We start from the raw sequence: 25614 nt of genomic DNA, 5'->3' as shown, positions 1-25614 counted from the left end.
AGCTCATTCTGGACTTTATGATCCTAAAAGAGTACATAATACATAAATCCAAAACTGTATCTGTAGGAGAATATATTTCAGAGTTTTATCTCCTCTGAATTAAAAAAAGTGGTGGTGGGGGGTGCACCTGGGTGGCTCAGTCAATTAGGTGCTCAGACTCTCGGTCATGATCTCACAGTTTGTGGGTTCAAACCCTGCATCAGACTCAGTGCTGGCAGCGCGGGGCCTGGTTAGGATTCTCTCTCTCTGCCCCTCCCCTGCTTGTGCTCTCTCTCTCATAATAAATAAACTTTAAAAAAAAAAAAAAAAAAGGTAAGAAGTCCTAATCAAAATAATCTCTTAAGCACTGGCAGGTATTAATTTATGTGGCTTAATTCTTTATAGAATTCCACCTGATGTTATGCAAACAAGTAAACCTTCATTTGCTCCTTTTTTGAGCACAGTTACTACCTTTAGTTCCTTACCCTTAATACAGTTTGTATTACTGTGAGGTCATGAAGCATGCAAGTTTCCCTCTTGTGGTTGAGAAGAACTTCAGCTATAGCAAATCTATCAGGTTTTAAACTTGTTTATTTATGGGTGTCGTGAGTGCCATGGAATAATGTTTGAAACTGGATTTAAAAACCAAAACACATAGGAGTTTTTTCCTCCCATTAAAAATAATGTTTAAGGTAATTTTGAATTCTAAAAACAATAAACCCTCACTGCAAACATTTTGGAAAGTACAGAAAACTACAAAATGGTATAAAGACCACTGAGAAAAAGTAGGGAAGGGGGACAGAACTATAATTTAAATAGTATTCATGGAAGGCCTCAATGAAAAAGTAACATTTAAGCAAAGGACTTGGAAGGAGGTGAGGGAGCAACTTTTACAGCCATCTATGGAGGAGCATTCATCCCTTAGGGCATGGGGTATACCTGTGATTCTAGAAATAACAAGAGTTGTTTTAATGTCATTCCAAATGCCATTAAAATACAGTAATTAAAGTCTAGGCCTAGGCAGAAAGCAAATCAGCAGTTGCTGCTGGGGAATTAAAAGTGGCCCATGAAACTTTTGGAGAGATGGGAACTGTCATTATGATTAGAGTGATCCTGTCATGGGTGAATACTCTGTGTCAAAACTATCATATTATACATCTAAAATGTGTGCATTTTATTATGTACTTATACTTCAATAAAGGTAATTTAAAAAAGAAAAATTCTAGCCTTAGAGCCCTAGCCCTCACGGTTGGTGAGTTCGAGACCCACATTGGGTAAGCACCAGCCCCACTTCAGGTGAGCCCTGCTTCTCTCTGTCTCTCTGTCTCTCCTGGGATTTTCTTTCTCTGCCTGTCACTCACTTGTGCCCTCTTCTTCTCTCAAAAAAAAAAAAAAAAAAAAAAAAAAAATCTATGAAAATAATATATATACCAACAGAGAAAATAAATACTCATATAATGTTGGTAAAACTTTAAATTCGTAGAACAACGTGGAAATCTGGAGAAAAATGTGGAAATATGTACCAAAATCTTAAATACATTCTTTTCCTTGATCGGTCAATTTCACCTCTGTAAATACAGTCTAAAGAAATGATAGCAGAGCGGTGTCTGGGTGGCTCAGCTGGTTAAGTGCCCAACTTTGGCTCAGGTCATGATCGCTCAGTTCGTGAGTTGGAGCTCTGCACCAGGCTCACAGAGCCCACTTCAGATCTTCTACCCTCCTCTCTCTGCCCCTCTCCCACTCATTCATTTTTCTCCCTCTCTCTCTCTCTCTCTCTCTCTCTCTCTCTCTCCCCCTCTCAAAATAAATATATAAAAACTTAAAAAAAAAAAAAAGAAAGAAATGACCGCAGAATACAAAAATAAAACTACCTATTGTTACTACAGCATTGTTTAGAAGGTCAAAAGCTGAAAATACTCTAAAAGTTCACTAATGTGAGATAAGTCAGTCAAAATAAATCACTGTAGCTCCATGCACTAAGGCCCTTAAAGAAGAATCAAACGTTATTGACCTGCAAGGATAGCCACAATGTATTAAGGGCAAAAAGGCACATGTGTACATGTGTAATATACTTAGAATGTTCCCACTTGGCTTAAAACTGAAACACATGAATCTGTGTTTATATATATACACACAGAAAACATCTAGAGAGAAAATGACCTGTGCTGTTAGAAGTATTTTACTTTGAAAAAGTTAATGAAAATCTTTAGATCATAAAAAAATTCCATTTTAGACAGAAAGTAGATTAGTGGTTGCTAAAGGAATGAGGGAAGTGGACAGTGACTGGTAATGGGTACACGGTTTCTTTTGGGCATAATAAAAATGTTCTAAAATTTTATTGTAGTGATGGTTGCACAACTCTGTGAATACTAACAACCACTGAACAGTGCATTTTATTTTTTGAGAGAGAGAAAGAAAAAGCGAGCAAGAGCAGGGTAGAGGGGCAGAAGGAAAAAAAGAGAAAGAATCTTAAGTAGGCTCCTCACTCAGTGTGAGCCCAACGTAGGGCTCAATCCCACCACCCTGGGATCATGACCTGAGCTAAAATTAAAAATCAGACACTCAGCTGACTGAACCACCCAGGCACCCCTGAATAGTACATTTTAAATGGGTGAATTGTGGGGTGCCTGAGTGGCTCAATTGGTTAAGCATCTGACTTCAGCTCAGGTCATGATATTGCAATTCTTGAGTTTGAGCCCCACACTGGGCTCTATGCTGACAGCTCAGAGGCTTGAACCTGTTTCAGATTCTGTGTCTCCCTCTCTCTCTGCCCCTCCTCCACTCATGCTCTGTGTTTCTCTCTCAAAAATAAATAAACATTAAAAAAAAATTTTAAATAAACAAATGGGTGAATTGTATGGTATGTGAACTACATCACAAAACCTTTTAAAAATCACAGTTTGGGGCCACCTGGCTGGCTCAGTCAACAGAGCATACAACTCTTGATCTGGGGGTCATGAGTTCAAGCCCCATGGTAGGTGTAGAGATCTTAACAAATAAATAAATAAATAAATAAATAAATAAATAATTTAAATAATAAACACATAAAATAAAAAATAAAATTCACAGTTTGTACCTTATACTATACCCCAGTAAAAAGCTTGAACCCAAAGAGTACCTCTTAAAAAGCTTCAAATAGGAAAAATGAGTCACTAATCTTAAAAGCAATTAACCACTGACAATACAGGGTTAAACTACAACTTTGATCCTATGTTCATAAGTATGTGATCTTCAACTATGCTAGTACAGAGTATTCACTTCAGAGAACAGGAATGAACCTTGTAAATGTATTAGGTTGAAAAAGTACAGCACTGTTTTCCAGTAAGCGATGTAACTGTGAACAAAGTTTTAATGTTTTACAAATTAAAGAAAGTAAACCTTGCTCCTCCAGCCCCTTCTGTTTGCCTATCTTTTAGGGTTTCAAGAAATGTCAAATAGGGGCGGGGGGTGGGGGGGGAGGAGGAGCAAAACAAAAAGAAAAAGCATAAAACCAGAGCTGATAATAATTTAAAAGTTCTTTAACACAACCTTTCAAGAAATGCTAACTGGCTCCTTATCTTCAAGCCCAAAAGCCTCTCAGTATTCCAAGACCATACATTCTGTTACACCTTAGACCTTATCAATTCAAAATAACATCTTAATACCCTTGAAAATAAAACACTCCACTCAATGAGTCTCTTCAATATGCTCTGAAAACATATTGTATTCACTCATCATTTATGAGGTAAACACTACTTGCCAGGTGCTGGAGATACAAGGCTAAAAGATTCTTCAAGAGGAACCATCACAGTAGTTCTTTAACCAAAGGGCACATGAGGATCACCAGGGAGTGCTTTTTAAAAAAAACACATGGACTGTGTCTCATCACTGGAGATTTGGATTCAGTAGGTCTGGACTTAAGCCCAAGAATGTGTTTACTGAACCAGCTTCCTAGCACCCAATGGTGACAGAAAAAGTAAATATTTAACTCTAATACAGGGAGCTGAATGTTTCAATGAGTATGAAGTATGACAGCAACACCAACAAGACACCCAACCTTCCATAAAAGAGTGGAATAATGAGGAGAGTTTACCAGAGATGAAGATACTTCAGTTGGAACTTGAAAGATGAGAAAGTGGCTAAGTGGATGAAAACAGAAAAGAGTTCCAAAGAGAGAAAACTGCATAAATAAAATAGCACAACTATGCTGAGGAATCACACACACTATAAAATTAGCATGTATGTTCAGAAAATTACAAATACTTCAATATAGCTGAACTAGGGTAACAGTAAAGACTGGTAAACTGGCTCAAAACATGAAGGACCTAAATTATGCTATGCTGAAGAGTTTGAAAGTTATTCTAAAAGCAACTGAAAAACAAAATACCAAAATTTAGGCAAGGTAGAGACAAGAGATTTGCGTCTTCAGAAATATCAATTCGGCAGCAACACAGAAAATGGGGGAGGGAGGGAGGGGCTGGGGGAGCACAGAAACCCAACCAGAAGACTACTGTAAATGTCCTGGCAAGAAATATGAGCCTATCAAATAAGGCAGTATAAATATAACCTTGGAATTGTTGGGAGGCTGGAGGGAGGAGTCTAAGATTCTTAAGTTGCCCGTAATGGGGATGGCACCACAGAAACAGGCTGTAGGTTATGACAGACACTAAACAAGTTCAGTTTTGAACAGCATCCTATCACTCACTGAAGACCTATTATGCATCCAGGACACACATATAATTAGACATACAAACTAAACTCTTACTGGTGTCCCTAAACTTTAATATATGCACAGCAGATAGGGCTTAAAATGTGTGATGTGTAAAAAGAGGACCGTGTGTGCGTTTTAGGGAGAAGTTGAATACGCCATGAAGAAGAAAGGTAGGTCTCCAAACAGACTGGTCTGGTAGAAAGAGCACACGGTAATCACCTTCAACATATATCATCTGAGACCATAAAGCACGATAGCTCGTTTTTCTGACCCTGCATCTCCTCATTCATAAAATGGAAACGATGAAAACCAAAAGAGTTACTGGAGATTCAAATCATACGTAAAAAAGACTAAAACAGTTCCAGCCACAGCTTATGAATTACATGTCATTATTACTTCTAGATACAGAAAGGCAGTACTCAATACTAAAATTGCTTCTAGATCTCACTGGATACACTCAACCTATCCTGGCAACATCTGCTCAAAACACTAACTTTTTTTTATTAAAACAGAGATAATTAACGTAAAGGAGATCACTGCATCAGAAAAAAAGTCAAATGATTTCCAAGATCTTTTTCAATACCAAAATTCCACTGCAAATGTATTGGCCAATTCACTTTCCCTTAATTCAGTACAATAAATTAAGCTCTTTTTTTACATATGTATTTTTCTTTGAATTTTTTTTAACAATTTTATTTATTTATTTGTAAGTAAGTAAGCTCTACGTTCAATGTGGGGCTTGAACCCATGACCCCAAGATCAAGAGTCACATGCTCCATAGACTAAGCCAGCCAGGTGGTTTAAACCTATAAAAATTTCAGGGTTTGAAATTTGGAAACTACAAAACACAAGATGAAATCGAATCACCCATAATCTCCCCACCCATCCAAATAAAAGTAATAATTTGCTGTATTTCCTCCCAGTCCTTTTCCATGTGCACCACTCTTCAGGGATACAAAGAGCTTAAAGTCCATTTTCTGGATAATAAATTAACAACTGAAGGAACTGTATTCAATATAAAATTAGTCTGGGGTGCCTGGCTGGCTCCATCAGTAGAACATGCAACTCTTGATCTTGGGGTCGTGAGTTCAAGTTGCATTTAGAGATTACTCAAAAAAATAAAATGGGGCGCCTCGGTGGCTCAGTTGGTTGACCGTCCAACTTCGGCTCAGATCATGATATCACAGTTTGTGCGTCAGGCTCTGTGCTGACAGATGGGAGCCTAGAGCCTGCTTCAGATTCTGTGTCTCCCTCTCTCTCTGCCCTTCCCTGCTTGAGCTCTCTCTCTCTGTGTCTCTCAAAAACAAACTTTTTTTTTTTAAATTTTTTTAATAAAATGAAATACACACACACACACACACACACACACACACACACACACACACACAATTAGTCTCATCTGATTTGTGTTACCCAAACACGCCACAGCCCCATCTTTAGCACTCATTTCAGTAGACACTCACTGAAATTCTCATCTGGAAAAAAATCTGTTTATAATTTCTTCCTCAGTTCATGAAACTAAGTTTCTTCATAGAAAGAACAATGTATTAATTTCATTGGTTTGCATTTTACTGGGCTTCTGACACATACAAGTAGGATCTCCTTAATTTGGCCAACTGGGGAAAAAAGAACAATTTGAATCAATAAATTCTTAGCAAATTAAAGAACATTTTTTAATTAACAGCAGATATGGTGCTTTTAAATACATACAATACCTAGAATTAGGTTAATGAACTGTTCCCTTGTTAAAGTCCTTAGGGAACTTCCTTTAACAGAGAAAAATGATATTTCATTAGTGGATCAACTGATTGTATATTCGTGACATCTAAATAATACAGTTACCTGAAAACACCTGTTCTCTATAATTTAAGTATACCTCTTCCCAGAGTTGTAAACAAATTTATTTATGCTGTTAACCTGAAAACAGTTCATAGAGAAGAAAGGTACTATCAGTTTCAGTAAAACTTACTGCTTAGAAAAATTCCAAATCTAGCTAAGCGAAATTAGTCAGAGAAAGACAAAATATCATATGACTTCACTCATATGAGGACTTTAAGAGACAAAACAGATGAACATACGGGAAGGGAAACAAAAATAATATAAAAACAGGAAGGGGGACAAAACATAAGAGACTCTTAAATATGGAGAACAAACAGAGGGTTCCTGGAGGAGGGTGTGGGAGGGGGGATGGGCTAAACGGGGAAGGGGCATTAAGGAATCTACTCCTGAAATCATTGTTGCACTATATGCTAACTAATTTGGATGTAAGTTTAAAAAAATAAAATTAAAAAAAAAAAGAAAAATTCCAAATCCATGGTGTAAGTTGTAAATAAACTAACCCTCCCAAGCTTATTTCTAAAAAGCACTGGCACACGTATGACAAAAAGTCTCAACAAAACGGGTATAGAGGAAACATACTTCAATATGATAAAGGTCATTTATGACAAACCCACAGCTAACATCATATCATACTTGAGGGTGAAAAGCTGAAAGCTTTTCCGCTGTGATCAGAACAAGACAAAGATACCCATTCTCTCCACTTTTATTCAACACAGAACTGGAAGCCCTAGCCACAGGAGGTAAGAAAAAGAAATAAAAGACATCCAAATTGCTAAGAAAGAAATAAACTGTCACTACTTGCAGATGACATGATACTATTACAGAAAAGACCCTAAAGACTCCACCAAAAAACTATTAAAATAAATGAATTCAGTAAAGTTGCAGGATACAAAATCAGCATACAGAAATCTGTTGCATTTCTATTCACTAACAAGGAACTATGACAAAGAGAAATTAAGAAAACAAGCTCAGGAAGCCTGGGCGGCTCAGTCAGGCATCTGACTCTTGATTTTGGCTCAGTTCATGATCTGAGCCTGCTTGGCATTCTCTCTCTCCCTTTCTCTCTGCCCCTTTCCCACTCATGCTCACACTCTCTAATATTTTTTTTTTTAATTTCATTTACTATTGCATCAAAACTCATAAAACACCTAGAAATAAACTTAACCAAGGAGGTAAAAGAGCTGTATTCTGAACACTGTAAGACCTGATAAAAGAAATTGAAGATGACACAAATAAATAGAAAAGTATACCATGCTCACAGAATGGAAGAATATTGTTTAAAATGTCTACATACCCAAAGCAAGCTACAGATTCAATGCAATCCCTATCAAAATATCAAGAACATTTTTCACAAAACTAAATTAATCCTAAAATGTGTACAGAACCAAAAAACAAACAAACAAACAAAAAAACCACCATCACCAAATAGCCAAAGCAATCTTGAGAAAGCACAAAGCAGCTGGAGGTATGCTCCCAGATTTCAAACTATACTGCAAAGCTATAGCAATCAAAACAGTATGACACTGGTACAAAAAGACACAGATCAATGGAGACTAGAGAGCCCAGAAATGAATCCACACATACATGGTCGATTACTCTATAACAAAGGAAGCAAGAATATACAATGGGGAAAAGATAGTCTCTTTGATAAATCATGTTGAAAAAACTGGACAACTATAGGCGAAAATATGAAACTGGACCACTTTCTTATACCATACAGAACAAAAAACTCAAATGGATTAAAGACCTAAATGTAAAAGCTGAAACCATAAAACTCCTAAAAGAAAACAAAGGCACAGTAAACTCTCAGACATGAGTCTCAGCATGTATTTTTGGATCTATCTCCTCAGGCAAAGGCAAAAAGAAAAAAAAAAAAAAAAAAACACAAAAATAAACAATCAGGACTACATTCAACTAAAACAACGTTTTCATAGTAAAGGAAACCATCAACAAAATGAAAAGGCAACCTACTGAATGGGAGGTAATATTTGCAAATGATATAACTAATAAGAAGTTAACATCCAAAAATATATGAAGACCTCATAAACTCACCACCAAAAAGACAAATTATCTGATTTAAAAATGCAGAGGACCTGGGGGCGCCTGGGTGGCTCAGTCTGTTAAGCATCCGACTTCGGCTCAGGTCACGATCTCGCGGTCCGCGAGTTCGAGCCCCGCGTCGGGCTCTGGGCTGACTGCTCAGAGCCTGGAGCCTGTTTCAGATTCTGTGTCTCCCTCTCTCTCTGACCCTCCCCCGTTCATGGTCTATCTCTCTCTGTCTCAAAAATAAATAAACGTTAAAAAAAAAAAAATTTAAAAAAAAATGCAGAGGACCTGGATAGACATTTTTCCAAAAGACAAACAGATGGCCAACTAACACATGAAAAGATGCTCAACATTATTAATCATCACAGAAATGTAAATCAAAACCACAGTGAGATACTCCCTCACACCTGTCAGAATGGCCAGTATCAAAAAGACAAGAAGTGGGGTGCATAAGTGGCACAGTCAGTTAAGCATCTGACTCTTGATTTCAGCTCAGGCCATGATCTCACAGTTCATAAAATCGAGCCCCACATCAGGCTCTGCACCAACAGCAGAAGCCTGCTTAGAATTCTCTCTGCCCCTCCCTTCCTCTCCCTCTCTCTCTCTCAAGTGCATCAACTTTAAATAAATAAATACTTTAAAAATTAAAAAAAAAAAAAAAAAAAGACAAGTAACAAGTATTGTTGAGGTTGTGGAGAAGAGGGAATCCTTGTGCATAGTTGGTGGGAATGTAAAGTGGCACAGCCACTATGGAAAACAGTATGGAGGTTCCTCAAAAAAATTAAAACTAGGAATTCCATACAATCCAACAATTCCACTTGTGGGTATCTATCCAAAGAAAATAAAACACTATTTCGAAAAGATATATGCACCCATATGTTCACTACAGCATTATTTACAATAGCCAAGATATGGAAGCAACCTAAGTGTTCACTGATAGATGCAGGTATTAATAAAGATGTTGTGCATATATTTACAATGGAATATTACTTAGCCACAAATGGAAAAGTGAAAACTTTCCATCTGTGACAACATGGGTGGTCCCAGAGAGTATTCTGCTAAATGAAATAAATGGTACAGGAAAAGACAAATACAGTACATTTTCACTTATAAGTGGAACCTAAAGAACAAAACAAGTGAACCAACAAAACAAAGCAGAAACAGACTCATAAATACAGAGAACAAGGTGGTGGGGGGATGGGGTAGAGGATAGGCAAAAAAGTGAAGGGGATTAAGAGGTATAAATTTCCAGTTATGAGACAAGTAAGTCATGGCACAGTAAAGGGTCATATACAGAACAGTCAATAATAGTGTAATAAGTTTGTATGACAAATGGTAACTAGACTTATCGTGGTGATCATTTCATGTTTATGTCAACTCACTATGTTATATACCTGAAACTAATATGTCAACTATACTTCCATAAAAAATTGAAATTTAAAAGTTATAAAAAAAAAAAAAAATACAGGGGTGTCTGGCTGGCTCAATTGGTAAAGCATGCGATTCTTGACTCTTACTGGGCCTAGAGCTTACATTAAAAAAAACAAAAAACAAAAAACAAAAAAACAGGCCTACAGAAAAGTGCCACCAGACATCTGGAATTTGTGATTCAGATCCTGGGTTTGAATCAGTCATTATAAAGGTAAAACCACGGGTGCGCCTGGGTGGCTCAGTTGGTTAAGCATCTGACTTCGGCTCAGGTTGTGGTCTTATGGTTCATGGCTTCAAGCCCCGCATCAGACTATGGCGGTAACAGCACAGAGCCTGCTTGGAATCCTCTGTCTCCCTCTCTCTCTGCCCCTGCCCAGCTGTGCATGCACATGCTCTAAATAAATAATTTTTTTTTTTTTTTTTAAGAGGTAAAACTACCTTGGGGCACCTGGCTGGCTCAGTCAGTTAAACATCCAACTCTTGATTTTAGCTCAGGTCATAATTTCATGGATTGTGGGATTGAGCCTCCCATGGGGCTCTATGCTGACAGCTTGGAGCCTGCTTGGGATTCTCTCTCTCTCTCTCTCTCTCTCTCTCTGCCTCTCCCCTGCACCTACACTCTCTCTCTCACACACACAAAATAAATAAACTTAAAAAAAAATTTTTTTAAAAGGTAAAACCACCTTAAAAATAAATCAATAAATGAAAAATTTTAAATTAAATTAAATAAATAAAAGTACTCGCATCAGTGAAAAAAATTCCCATTATTTCTGTATCTGTACATATGAAACTTATGCCCTTTTAAAAATCTTTAGGTACCCAGTGGCGCCTGGGTGGCTCAGTCGGTTGAGCCTCCAGCTTGGGCTCAAGTCATGATCTCACAGTTTGTGAGTTCGAGCCCCATGTCAGGCTCCATGATGACAGCTCAGACCCTGGAGCCAGCTTCAGATTCTGTGTCTCCCTCTCTCTCTGCCCCTCCCCGGCTCACACGCGTGGGCGCACGCTCTCTCTCTCTCAAAATTAAACATTAAAAGAAATGTTTAATAAATCTTTAGGTACCCAAAAGGAATGAAAGCATACATCCAAACAAAAACTTGTATACAAAAACTTGTCCATCAATCGACAAATGGATAAATAAAATGTGGTGTGTATCCCTATATAATGCATTATTATTAAGCAATAAAAAGAAATGAGGTCCTGATACATGCTAAAACATGGAAGGACCTTTAAAACATGATGCTAGGGGGGCACCTGGGTGACTCAGTCAGTTAAGCGTCCGACTTCAGCTCAGGTCACGATCTCACAGTCCGTGAGTTCGAGCCCCGCATCGGGCCCTGGGCTGATGGCTTGGAACCTGGAGCCTGCTTCCGATTCTGTGTCTCCCTCTCTCTGCCCCTCCCCCGTTCATGCTCTGTCTTTCTCTGTCTCAAAAATAAATAAACGTTAAAAAAAAAAATTTTTTTAAAACATGATGCTAGGGGCACCTGGGTGGCTCAGTTGATTAAGCGGCTGACTTCAGCTCAGGGTACGATGTCACAGTTTGTGAGAGCCCATACTGGGCTCTGTGCCGACACCTCGGAGCAGCATGGAGCCTGCTTTGGATTCTGTGTCTCCCTCTCTCTCTGCCCCTCCCCCGCGTGCACTCTGTCGCTCTCTCTCACTCTCAAAAATAAACATTAGAAAAAAATGTTAATAATAAATAATAAATCAATCATGATGGTAAGTGAAAGAAGCCAGTCACAAAGGACTACACATTGTAGGACTCCATTTATATGAACTGTTCAGAACCAACAAATCCACAGACACAGAAAGTAGACTGGCGGCTGCCAAGGACTGGAAGTGAAAGTTACTGGATATAGTTTTTTGGGGTGCTGAAAATGTTCTAAAACTGTGATAATGGCTGGACAACTCTGTGAATACATTAAAAACCAATGAATTGTGCACTGTAAATGGATGAATTATGTATCAATAAAGCAGTTATAAAAAAAAAATCTTTAGGGCCCTCAATTTCCACAAACCTAAGAATTTTCCTGATGAGATTCATAAAAACACTAAGAAGGGTACTTTAACCATAAAAGAGCACTTACTGAGGGCATTAAATAGACCAAGTCCTCTGAAACCATTACTAAGGCACTCTAAAAGCCACAGTTCTCCAAAAATATGACATGGAAAAAACATGGAAGAGCGCTCCTCTGCAATAGGTCCAGTAACTCTTCAACTGCGGACTTTATCACCAATGCCAGGTACACCCTTCAGGCCCAAGGTCTTTAGTCCAATTTCCAAACAGTAAACTCACCCAACCTAATGCCAATCACTGGCCATCACTTCTCAAAACAGTAACAGGCAGGGCGCAAACTGCCAGAGCAGTCCACTGAGCCAAAGCCACACTCTCACTACGGCTCCTTACCATATTCCAAAGATGAAGAAACTGAATGTAAAAGACAAAGCAAAGAGGGCCAGAAATTCCTCAACCAAAAAACAAAAACGTTACTTACCCTATCCCCAGCACTAACTACGCTCTTGGAAGTGTATTGATTGGCAGGCCTATGTTCCTCTATGAACGTTAAGCCATTCCCTAGAACGGAGAGATTCTAAGCAAGTGCTAGAACTTTTTTTTAAGTATTTTTTCCACAGTACCCAAAAGCATAACTCTGTAATCAGGCTCAGCCTATAGAAAGTATTCAGTAAATGCCGTTGCCTCAGAGAAAATGGACACACACACAAAAGATGTGTCACTCTTGTGCAGCAACAGAAAAATGCACTGAAAACCAGCCATCACCACATTACTTTACAAAACACTTCAAACACATCTGAAACTGAAATCTCTTCCTGAATAACTGCTGTGGTTTTCTCTTACGAAGAGTCTCATAATTTGCCACATTTCCCTCTTTTCTTTGGCCACAAGGACACCCAGAGCAAATTCTGTAACTCACCAGTCTGGCACATATTTAGAAATTCTAAAATTACCCCCTTCATTTTGCTGACATACCCTTAGTTTCCCCACGGTTACATCTCATTACCACCTATCTTATGTATTTTTTTTCCCCTAATTCCACTCCAAACATCTTCCGAAACAAAACAAAGTAAAGATGTGTCACAAACTTCTGCAAGTTGCCATCTAGGGGGCACATACAATCAAGTACCACACACAGAATTAGTAAAGAGCAACTGACTGAATGCTGTTTTGTTTTGTTTTACACTGGAACCCAATTCTTAAAAATGGAAAATAGTTCTAGTCAAAGAAAGGGATCCTTTGACTGAGTACATAACACGTTGAGTCTTTGTGAACTCCAAATATAATGAAAAAGGCTTCAAGATATGAAAGCACAGATTACTCAGCTTTAGGGGATGCCGTTCAATGGCAATGGCCCAAATGCTGAAACATCTAAGCAATCTACCCAAAAAGACAAGAGGCTCATAATCTAGCACAATCATTTGGCAGGGACACTAGAAAAAGATCTCCAGGGAACGAGGAGATTCTCAGTATGAGGAATACTTGACATCCCTCCTAGTTTAACACAATATTGTTAATTACAAATGTAAGGATTAACTAACAGACACTGGAGACTATGGACACACATATCAAGGGTAAGTGTCAAGATACCAATAGAAGATGACAACACCAAGTGAAAGAAAACAGAGATACAGAGTCAAAGAGAAGGCTCACCCATTGAATTCTGCCAGGCTATCTAGAATTATCTCCCACCAACCAACTGTCAATCTATGGTGGATACTGATATATCCTAGTGCCGGGGCGCCTGGGTGGCTCAGTCGGTTGAGCGGCCGACTTCGGCTCAGGTCATGATCTCGCGGTCCGTGAGTTCGAGCCCCGCGTCGGGCTCTGTGCCGACAGCTCGGAGCCTGGAGCCTGTTTCGGATTCTGTGTCTCCCTCTCTCTGACCCTCCCCCGTTCATGCTCTGTCTCCCTCTGTCTCAAAAATAAATAAACATTAAAAAAAAAATTTTTTTTAATATTAAAAAAAAAAAATATCCTAGTGCCAAAAGACTACTAGCAAAACTGAAAAAGATCTGTTGAGTTGTCCTCTAAATTTCTTAAAATCTTTTAAGTTTATTTATTTTTGTGAGAGAGAGAGAGGGGGGGGGGGGGGGAGAATGGACAGGGGAGGGGCACAGAGAGACAGAGACACAGAATCTGAAGCAGGCTCCAGGCTCTGAGCTGTCAGCACAGAGCCCGACACAGGGCTTGAACTCATGAACTATGAGGTCATGACCTGAGCCGAAGTAGGAGGCTTAACTGACTGAGCCACCCAGGTGCCCCATCCTCTCAATTTCTTTTCACCCAAAGTAGAGCTCCCCACCTCTGTTCCTTAAAATCCAGTTCAGAGGCCACACAGTTCAATTGGTCAACCCTAAATTTTTTTTGCTATTTCATCACCCACTTTATCTCACAGCAGTTTACAGAGAAAACAGATTTCACAATAAGAGAATAAAACAATCACAAGTCAAAGACTTGACCTTGGGCTTTACATGATGAAACTTTTAATACTATTCAAAATAAAAGTTCTTCGGTTATAAAAATCACTGTTAAAGAACACAAATTTTTTGTAGGCAACGTTTTTTAAAAATATTATTTACTCACATAGAAAAATGTGCTTTCTAGTATTTTATAATACCTTGATCCACATCCATTGTCTTGCTTGCTGTGGTTAAGTTTAACAGGCCAAAAAACAAAATTCATGAGATTTCTTAACCTCATTCTCCTCCAACGACCTCAATTTGACCCATAAATGGGGGAGAAGGGGGTCTGAAGTTTCTAACTATGCCAAATATAGTAATTTTAATACTTAAAATAAGTGACAATATGTTTGTATTCTTAAGGTAGAAAGAAAGACAAATACAAAAAGACCAACCATAAAGAGTTTGCACACTACAACTTTTTAAAATAAACACACAAATCTGAACACATTCCTCACCTCAAAATTATTTTTATGGTGTCTAAGTTTCACCTAATTTTAAATATTTATTCAAAGATTTAATTTAAACATTTTAATTTTTAAATTTAAATTATTTTATTTTAAGCAAATTTTAAAATATTTAAAATTCAATTACTTTACATTTTAAATAAAGTTTTCAAGATTTTTAAAGTAGTGCATAGGGGCGCCTGGATGGCTCAGTCAGTTAAGCGTCCGACTTCAGCTCAGGTCATGATCTTGCAGTTGGTGAATTCGAGCCCCACATCAGGCTCTGTGCTGACAGCTCAGTGCCTGGAGCCTCTTCACATTCTGTGTCTGTCTGTGTGTGTGTCTCTCTCTCTCTCTCTCTCTGCCTCTCCCCCACTCACACTGTCTCTCTCTCTCAAAAATAAATAAACATTAAAAAAATTTTTTAAGTAGTGCATATTACCTCAACACATGTTCTCAAGCTGTTGTTTAAGCCTTTAAAGAGCCTCATGCTGATTATGTTAAGGTTTATACTTAGAAAATAAAACTTGCATATTAAAAAAAAGGCACATACATATTTAGGCACAGCTTACAGAGCTCATCATTAAAAGAAGGGAAAACTCAGACACTATGAGAATTTCTACATCAGGCAAGAAAATCCTAACTCAAAAGGAAAGAGAAAGGTTTTTTTTAAGTGAAAAAACCTGATTGTTCATAAATGCAAGTAATAATGAGAGAAATGGCCGTAAAGTACCTGGCACAATAAATAGTTTCCTTCCCTCCAACACTATTGACTGGCATCATAGCCTGTGATATTCTTTTACTTCACCAACTCACTTTGATAAAAGCATTCTGCCAATCTGATCTTAAATGTTGTTCCATTTTGCCAAAAGGCCTTTAAAAAAAAAAGGCTAATGAAACAGGCCCACCAAACAGTAATAATAGCCCAGGGTTGTGGCAGAATGTGCTGGCAAGTCATTCTGTCTCAATATAGGTAAGTTTCCCACAATTACTACTTAGAATACACATGTAATAAAAACAAATCTGAAAAAAAAAATAGACTTTAGCATTACCGTTCCTGTGGAAAAAAAGGACTCTTGCAATTCTAGGAGAAATGTCAACATTATTTGTACTCTTCTCCTTATGATCAAGTTTATCATCTCTAAAATTCAAGCAAAATCATGGCTTTTAATTCTCTGACCTCAGAATGTGCTACTTTGTTGCAATCACTTTGTTTGGTTTGGTCTAGTTTTTAAGGCTGGAACTCTTCCCGGGGGGAGAGGCAGAAATATAGACTGAGCATGGGAACTGGAATAACAAAGACCTGATTTCAAAATCGGAGTTTACCTGGTAACTAAGTTTCAGTTTCTCATCTCTCAGAAAGAATACTACCTCCCCCATGGGACTGTCCTGAGGAGTAACTACAGGAAATAATATATGATCCAGGGCCTATAATGTAAATGCTCAGTAAATGTTTCTATCACCATCAGTGGTTCCCACCTGACAGATCAAACACCTTTTTATTTCCTCCAATCAGTAACACTGGCTGATGACGGCAGTGATTCTCCACCTAAAGATAAGCCCCTCCACTCTTCAATTACCCTGCACTCTGCCTCACCTGTTACCCGGTGTTTCCCAGCAGGATAGCTGCACTCTCAGATCTACGGTTTTACCCGAGTACAAATCTGAAGAACTTCTCGTCCTCATAACCATCAACACAAAAATTACAGACACCGCCAGGCAAAGCAGCATGAAAAACACAACAGTCTTTGCCCTGGCATAGTTCAGACCAACAGATGAGATCAACACCAAAACTAGTAAATTACAATACACTATGATGACTGCAGAAGAGGTAATCTGTGTGCGGCCCACAGCCACAACACAGCAACTACCCGGAGTTTCTCCAATGCTGTTCACTCTATCATGCGTCTGGCCCAACAGAATTGTGTTGTGACGAGTGCCAATTCCAAGCTTGTTCACTGGTTTAGGTCCCCAGGGTATGGAACAGGTTTTGCCGTTCAATGTTAACTCTAGTTTGCTAAACGACCTGGATAAAACTGCTCAATCAGATATGATTCCTTATGATAAGGCCTAGCATAAGACACAGCCCAGACTAAGCCTTCAATAAACACTTGCTGACTTGCACAGCACAGCCAGATTTTTAGATCTTAGAGTTTTGCCAAAAACTAACCCAGAGTTTGATTTTCCCAACTACACAAGACAGGCAAGCACCTTGATTCTCCTTTAAGCTTTTACCCAATGGACTATCATTAGGAAAGCCAACATAAGATCTATAATTGAGATTTTTAAAACCAACGTTTATGATTTCTAAACAGTGTTTAGCCAAATAAAGCAAAGATTACAATCCTTTCACTTTTGCCCCCTACACAGATACCATCCAAACCAAACACCCCCTACTTTGGTCTCCCCACATGTACAGCTGCCTACATCTCAAACTCAACAGGTGTATTACCAAATTTAATTATCTTGTCCCCAAACCAGATACTGTCTCTATTCCTTTTCCTCTATTACTTCATTTTCCCACAGACCTAAGATTTCTAATTCAGTCACCAAACTCTGTATTTCTCAGTCTCATACGTTCTTGACCATTGCTCACACCAGGGCTGTGAGAGTAGCTGTCCAATTAGTCTCAACCCTTACCCACTCCCATCTCTCACTGCCAACTCAATCTTCCCAAACACCAATCCATACATACACACTCAAAAACCCTGCAGCCTACCGAACTAAATCTTAGCATTGGCATTCAAAGCCCTTCTCTTTGTGACAATGTCTTTTTTCTCCAATTTTATTTTAAAATTTATTTATTTATTTATTTATTTTGAGAGAAAGAACGAGCAGGGGAGGAGTAGAAAGAGAGGAGGGCAGAGGATCCGAGGCAGGCTCTACGCCGACAGCAGAGAGCCCGATACGGGGCTCGAACCCATGAACCACGAGATCATGACCTGAGCCAAAGACAGACGCTTAACCAACTGAGCCACCCAGGCTCCCCACTCCTATTTTATTTTAAAGCCAAAGAATAAAGGACTCACGCAATCAGTAAATTTCCTCTGAAGCTTTATTATATGCCAAATTCTAGGGAATAGGATAGTGAGATGAGTAAAATCTGATTCCCACCCACAAGACTCCAAACAAATAGCAAATACACTGCCTTAAAGACAAAAAGTGTCCCAAGTGCACAAGAAGCTCCCACGTGTCTGACTTCTTAGTGTCCCTCACTTACACATAGTATGTGCTTTTGAAGCAGCACTGATATATACGACAGTTCCAATAAACCAGAGACGTATCATCAACATGCTCGATAAATCTCGTAAAGAAGATAAACCCCACCTCTTCATTTCTAGTATGGTAAAGAACCATGGCACATGGGCTGCCTTTTTTGAAGGGTCAGGCAAAGCACAATGAGAATTCAGATTTGCAAGTGTGCTTGTGCCTGATTTACTTCTAAGGCAGAACAGAAGCAGCAGGGACCTAGCGAAAGGCTGAAAGTTCCTTCTGCTAGTCAGTACTCAAGACACTGGCAATATAAAACCAAACTCTGCAAATTCAACCTATATCCTATTTCAAAGAATAGCCTGATTAAAACATTCTAAGCCTTTCATCACTATCAGGAAGTTAGGAAACCTAGATCAAACTGAACTCTCTTCTCAGCAAAATAACGCTGTGATTCCAGCTGTGGTTTTGGATTACTAAAAGTAAGCATGTTAAAATTCACCAAATGAAGCCAAGCACTTACAACAAGAGGACAAAGATGGCTGAAACCTAAAAGCCACAACCACTCCTCTGACACAAAACATTAAATATACCAGTTCCATTTCAAATAAATTTCACTTGAGCAGCTAATTTGTTGTCAACTTCCTACTTTCAACTGTAACATCTTAAAAACAAAAGTCACCCACGCCCAACAGAAAAGGCTTTGAAAATATGGACACATCCTTTAACAGGCCAAATACGCCTGGGTCATTCAGTCGGTTAAACGCCTGACTCCTGATTTCTGCTCAGGTCATAATCTCACAGTTCGTGGGTTCGAGACCCAGCGCTGAGCTGACAGTGCGAAGGCTACTTGGGATTCTCTCTCCCCCCTTCTCTCTCTCTCCCTGGCTTGTGCGCTCTCTCTCTCTCTCTCAAAAGAAATAAATGAACTTAAAAAGAAAAAAGAATATATGTCAAAGGAGAAAAAATATTATTTGTTTAAAAAGTGTACCTGAGGGGCACCTAGGTGGCTCAGTCAGTTAAGCGTCTGACTTAGGCTCAGGCTCACGGTCCGTGCGTTCAAGCCCCGTACAAGACTCTGTGCTGCCAGCTCAGAGCCTGGACCCCGCTTCGGATTCTGTGTCTCCCTCTCTCTCTGCCCCTCCCCCACTCGTGCACACGCGCGCGCACTCTCTCTCTCAAAAATAAACATTAAAAAAAGAACTTAAAAAAAAGTGTACTCGAAAATGTAACGTGCACATCAAAACAATCTGAAGTCTTTTCTTAAATGAACTGGTTGTTACCTCTTCAGCACCAGAATGATAAATGATCCAGTGACAACATCACAACATTCATCCCTTAAAACAAGTGACTGTTAAGTTGGGACCAAACGAAATTAGCAGTTAGGCTTTTAAAGACATTCACTGAAAGCAGATATCCTGAGTGGACAGAGATTATAAAAGAGTTTCAAAGCTGAAATAGTGAACTTTTTTTTACCTGATGTTCTGCATGAATGTTATCCCCAGTAGGCCATCGATGTTTGCTATTATTATAGCCGCCTCCACCACTTCCTCCTCCCCCAAGCTGCTCACCATGCTGCCTCTGAAAGAAGTAGTCCACCATAGCGTCGTCTTGGGAACGGCCTGCAACTCCTATGGATCCTGGGACAGGGCTGGAGTGTGTCCCAGCTGCAAGAGCCTGATTTGCAGCTGGTTGTGGCTGCGCCTGCGACCCTGTTCCAGATGTCAAAACAACAGGCATGTTGGGATTAGCTGGTTCTTGAGGGTGATGTTTCAGGTGGGGGCTGAAAGAGTCCTGCCAAAGCACTGCTTTTCTCTTCAAGACACATGCAACGCTCATTCCACCAACACCTAAGGACAAAGAGGTTACAAGCGTTTAAAATTTGCATTTTTTAAAACATAAGTTGATGTACATAATTTAATATATTTGCTTTGATAAAACAAAAATAGGAGCCCCATGTCTTTTGCGATACCACATCCACAACCAATTTCTACCAAGCAACTAAATGTTTTAGAACATATACACACAATTTTGCCAAACTGAAACCTCTGTTTATAAGTTGCTGAATATGTGCACATGTGGAAATAAGTGTAAGTTGGTTGGTGGCAGGCAATCTGACAAGGTATTGAGATCAGAGTTCAATACGGCAACTTCAGGGAAGCCCTACGTTGCTACCAAACATAACAATATAGAATTGGACTCCAATCGATGGCTCCTCTGCCCACCTTCTTTACACCATAAGCCAACTGTGACAGATACTTCTTCAATGAACAAGAGCTCTACAAAATATCATTTTACAAACGGAGCAGACAAAAGCCAATAAACCAAACAAAAATCCAAACCTAGTATATAATTAGCAATGACTCAGACTGCCTAAAATTTGAAAAGACCCTTTAAAATGTTTAATATATTCATAGGATGCTCCTTGAAGAAACAGTAAGAACCCCCTGACCAAGCACAGCAACAGGATGTTCTTAGCCTGAACCATTTTAGCTGCTGTTGAATGGTGCGGGGGGGGGGGGGGGGGGGGGGGGCGGGGATCAAAATTTTTTACCGATAATTTACAGTTGTAGTCACATCATTATTCCCTTAAAAATAGGATGAGACCAAACCAAATTCAAACACTTTACTAGTATAGAACATCTCACTGTAAAAAAACAGATACTTCAATAATAACTGACAAACACAATGCAGAGAGTATCATATCAGCCCTATTTTACAAATGAAAACACTAAGGGACAGAAAAGTTATGGGATGTGCCCAAGGCCACTCAGCTAGTGAGTTGCAGAGGAGGGACTCAAACCTAAATCTGTTTTGGGGGCACCTGGCTGGCTCAGTCTGTGGAGCATGCAACTCTTGATCTCGGGGTTGTGGGTTCGAGCAGTGGATGTGGAAATAATTTAAAAAATAAAATCTATAGGGGCTCCTGGGTGGCTCAGTCGGTTGAGCATCCAACTTCAGCCCAGGTCATGATCTCGCTCTCAGTGGGTTTGAGCCCCACATCCGGCTCTGAGCGGACAGCTTAGGAGCCTGGACCCTGCTTCAGATTCTGTGTGTCCCTCTCTCTCTGCCCTTCCCCCACCCTGTCTCTCTGTCTCCCAAAAATAAACATTAAAAAAAATTTTTTTTAATAAAACAAAATTAAATCTATAAATAAATAAATAATTGTTTTGTGCTCAAGCTTACTTTTGTCAGCCCCTTACAGATACCGTATCTCTCACTTGCAACAACTCCTCCCTGGAAGGAACAAAGAATCTCTGAAATGTTACTATGAAACATTACTATTTAGGTTCTTAAAACCAAAAGCTACATTTGTACACAAGAGAGAACATCTGTCAAACTGTGGGTGCTTAAAAAATTGCCACAAAGTAATCAGTAACCTATTAGACTACCCCTGCCTATAGTCACTGGAGTCTAATTTCAAGACTATCAATTTAATAGTCCCACTGCTGCACATGCCTTCTCTCTACCAAGCTCAACTGTAACGTCTCAAAAACAGGTTTACAAGATTTATGAAAAATCTATTCAGTTATTTCTTTATAGAATTAAACCTCCTGATAAAGCATGTGCTTCTCACAATTCATGTTTTGAAGCCAGAGACAACGGAATTTGTAATTTGTTCAAAGCTTAACTTGGAAATGCCTAGTTTCAGTTAACAATTCTAATCCATCAGAACTTTACCAGGGTAGTGGGGAGTCTAGCTTTCTAGACTACAGTTTGTGCTTTCTTGAATAGAATCGTGTTCATGCTTAAGTACCAAAACCAGAAAATCATAGCTGTGTTTACCATAGGCTATTGCAAAGTGACAACCAGGCTAATAACTCATTTGATTTTCAAATGAATTAACTGCACTTTTTTTATAGACGTATTACTGACACAGAGCACTGTATTAGTTTCCAGGTGTACAACATAATAATTGGATATTTACATATATTTCAAAACGATCACCACAATAGGTCTGGTTACCATTCATCAACCAAGTCACTGCCATGTTAGTTTTCTTCTACAAGGGACTATCAATCTAATAGTCTATTCTAGGGTAAGCCAGGAGTCCCAAAACTCAAGTTTTACCACTAAATTAGCAACCTCTCGGAGCCTGTTTCCTCACCTAGAAATTGGAAGAAATCCTTTCTCTAAGACTCACAAATGTGATTTGTTTGTTTGTTGTTTTTTTAATCAGAATAAAATTATAGAAAAGTTTTTGGTAAATTTAAAGTCACCATGCTGAGACCCCAGGAATTCGTTGCCACCAGTGAAGGCAATGAAGCTCCAGTCTCTAAGAGGATTCCTAAAATAGCAAACGCAATCTTTAACTGAAATAAAAGATTTGCCACAATACATCTCTAACAAGGAATTTCCATATGAAAAAGGGTTACCTCTGAAACACAGCTAAGTTCTAACAAGGGGTTGGGGAGGGGGAGGAGTTCCTCCAAAACAGTTCAAACAAAACAATTGGCTTTTGTAAAGCTATCTGTATGCCCTAAGACTTCCTGCTTTACCTAATGAGGCAAGGCAGTTTCTCAAACAAGAGAAAACCTGGCAGAAGGGACAGTTTGAAAGTGAGCAAATACCTAAGCAATTAACATGTGTCTTGGGCAGTTGTGTAATATCTTGGCAACTACAGCACAAAAATTAAGAAATCAGTCACTTAAATATTATAAAACATTTAAACTGCTGATGCCTTTTAGAGTTATAGCACATTATAAAAATACACAACTAGAAGTGATGATTCTATACTCTTCCAAAGTTTTCAAACTGTTCACACCGAGGTGTCTTTTTTTAATATCCCTAATAGATTTTATTTCAAGCAAAGGAATACACTTTGATCTCTCAAAAGCTCACCTTTTCTTTAAAAAAAAAAAAAAAAAAAAAAAAACTAAAATGCTTAGTAGTATAAAAGGTGGTTTTTGGTGGTTTTTTTTTTTTTTTTTTTTTTTGCCACACTGAAAACAAAAAATTCTGTGATCATAAATTTACTTTAAAGCAGTTCATTTCAAACCCAACTTCAAAAAGATGTGGCCTTGGACAAAATGCATTCAATTGTGGCTAAGGCAAAACACTAATTCAAAGTTCAAAATCCAGTGAGTACTTCCCCAAGGTCCAAATAAACAATCAACAGCCCCAGCGAGTGTTTTATGAAGTTAAAATTAGCAACGAGTCAAAATGTTTATTTTGTTTACTAAAAGTGCACCGGGAGCCACATATCTCGGGAGGAGGCTTGTTGTGGTGGGTTTTTGTGTTTTCATAAAACACACAAAACGCGAAAGCTACATGTCTATTGTTTCAGAAGCGGCTGACTTTAAAACACAACCCCGAAAAACCCTCTCTCCACTCTCATCCTTAATCCCACGAAGAGCAGGAAGTGAACGGACTGGATTATCGACAACTAAAAACAGTGTTCTCTCAATTAGACAATGAATAACAATTCTTCAAGCTATGGGGAGGCTAAAACCTTCCCTAATACCGGGTCTGTGTGTGTGTGTGTGTGTGTGTGTGTGTGTGTGTACGCGCGCGCCGGGGGGGAGGGGGGGATTGGGGGGGGGGGGTGCTACAGTGGGGGGAAAAAGTTCCAGGAGCTTATTCCTCACTTGACGTGGGAGTGGTACGACAAGGGTAACAAACGAGGTCTGTTTACCAAGAACGTTTGTGAGCGCTAAAACTATCTGGTAGTGCGTATCTGTTTTCCTACTACCGAGGGGTGAGCCCCTCTTTGAGTTAAGACAGACACTCACCAACACTGGGAGGCTCAAAGAGGAAGAACCCACCAAAACCCAAGCTCTCACGGAGACAAAAGGCCACAAGCACCCAGGAGACTAAAAAGCGATCTGAAACTTCCTGATCGCCACTTCTCCACATTTAAGGCTCGCAAAGTTCCCCCATGGTGGGTCTCGCCTGTAGACAAGGGGCCAAGGCTGCTTCTAAAGCGATTTATTGTTCCTCCTGCTTCGACGCTGCCACGGAAGCTCAAGAAGTCGAAGAAATCCAGGGTGGCCCAGAATTACACTTCATGGCCACACAGAAGACTCGCGGCTTCGCAAACCCATCAAAAAAAGCAACCCGAATGGCAACATCAATCTTCGGAGGCTCCAACAGGGCCCAGCAGAAAGCTACAGGCATGTCTGTGCCCACGGCCCGGGCCTAAACCCCCGGCATTTTCCTCGCTTCGACCCCGCTCCCCACCCCCTCCCTCCTTTGATAACAATAGGGGCCTTGCTGCTGACTCCAAAACATGTACGAGGAACAGCGAGTGAGAAGCCTCAGCCAGGGCCCCGGGCGGCTTTTCCAAAGCCCTTCTCACCCCTACAGCCGCTCTCAAACACCAATACAAAGAGACAGCCTGCTCGCTGGGGGTCCGGAGCAGCGTTTGGGGCCGGCGGGGTGCGGATACTCACGGGCGGAGCGGTAGGATGAAGATGGATTTCAGCCCCCCGATCTTCTCTCTCCGGCGCTCTCGCTCCCCCTTACCTTTCACTCCGACAACATGGCGGCCCACTGGGGACGGGGCTGGCGCGGTGCATCCTGGGATAGGCTCTGGCCCCGGCTCCGGCGGTGGCAGCGGCATGTGCGGAGAAGGCAGGCGGCTCTGGAACAGGTTGCCCGGTTGCCATGCCAACCCAGGGCCTGTGTGAACTTGGGAAACTCGCAGGCAACACAACCGCTGCGCGCGCGAGTGCCCGCCCGCCAGACGAGCGCGCGCCGGGCACTCGCGCGCGCCGTGGCGGGAAGAAGGCGGGGTCCCGCGCCGGCAGAGGAGCGGCCGCGGTGCTCGCGACGCCCGGCCACGCGCGCTCCCAGCTTCACCGCCAGGTTGCACCGGCCTTCGGGGGTGAAGGGACGCTGACCGGGCTCTGGCTAGACCGGTGCCGGCCTCGAACCCCTTTGCTGTAGCTTCCTGGCTCTGTGGCCTTATTTAATCTTCCTGCCTCCATCGCCCCATTTGGAGAATAGAGAGGAAAACGAGAACAGCTACTCAACAGAATGGCCGTGAAAATTAAGTAAAACGATGTGGCTTATTATTCCTTTTAAAGATAGCCAGTGCTATCTTTAGTACAGGCCCCGGGACTTGTAAACGGGACCCATGCATAGTTTGCGGGGTCCAGGGCAACGTGAACGCGCCGGGCCCCTTGTTCAAAACTGTTAAGGAATTGCAAGACCACGGTAGCAAACAGGAAACCAAAACCGAAGACACAAAGTCAACCCTGTTCGTAAGCACTCATACTATCTTTTGATCAAAGTGACTTTTCCGATCAGTAGCGTTTGGTAAGATACTGTTATTCTATCTCCAACTAAGCCCAAGATAGATTGAAAACGTAGGCAAACCACACGATACTACAAAAGACCAGAAGGGGATACCGGGGAAAGCTTTATAATTGGAGGAGGGAAAACGTTTCTAATGGGTCAAAATCAATAAATTACTTTAAAAAGTGAAAGATATTTAAACATCTGTCAGGAAGGGATGCCACCAACAAAGGAGAACAAGTTGAGAAAATAGCTTTA

The 25614-nt window shown here is 40.2% G+C and overlaps 1 protein-coding gene across 19 annotated transcripts in view; it reads right to left on the bottom strand.

Moving 5' to 3' along the window:
• The window catches only part of PUM1 (pumilio RNA binding family member 1), a 132852-nt gene extending 108052 nt beyond the window's left edge, over positions 1-24800 (bottom strand). For 10 of the 19 annotated variants that reach the window (XM_060626075.3, XM_060626076.3, XM_060626072.3 and 7 more), the window contains exons 1-2: positions 24583-24799; positions 19594-19967 (exon numbers count right to left, since the gene is read on the bottom strand). In XM_060626075.3, the coding sequence (XP_060482058.1) occupies positions 19594-19967; positions 24583-24679 (471 nt within the window). In that variant the 5' untranslated portion in view covers positions 24680-24799. Of the gene's footprint in view, positions 1-19593; positions 19968-24509 lie in introns of all 19 variants that reach the window. The other 9 variants (XM_060626066.3, XM_060626068.3, XM_060626069.3 and 6 more) reach the window with 3 other exon arrangements.
• Positions 24801-25614: the final 814 nt, after the last annotated feature.

The sequence above is a fragment of the Panthera onca genome, chromosome C1 (assembly GCF_046562875.1).
Source record: "Panthera onca isolate mPanOnc1 chromosome C1, mPanOnc1 haplotype 2, whole genome shotgun sequence".
NCBI lineage: Eukaryota > Metazoa > Chordata > Mammalia > Carnivora > Felidae > Panthera > Panthera onca.
Note: the sequence above shows the minus strand (reverse complement) of the source record. Positions and strands in the feature narration are given on the sequence as shown.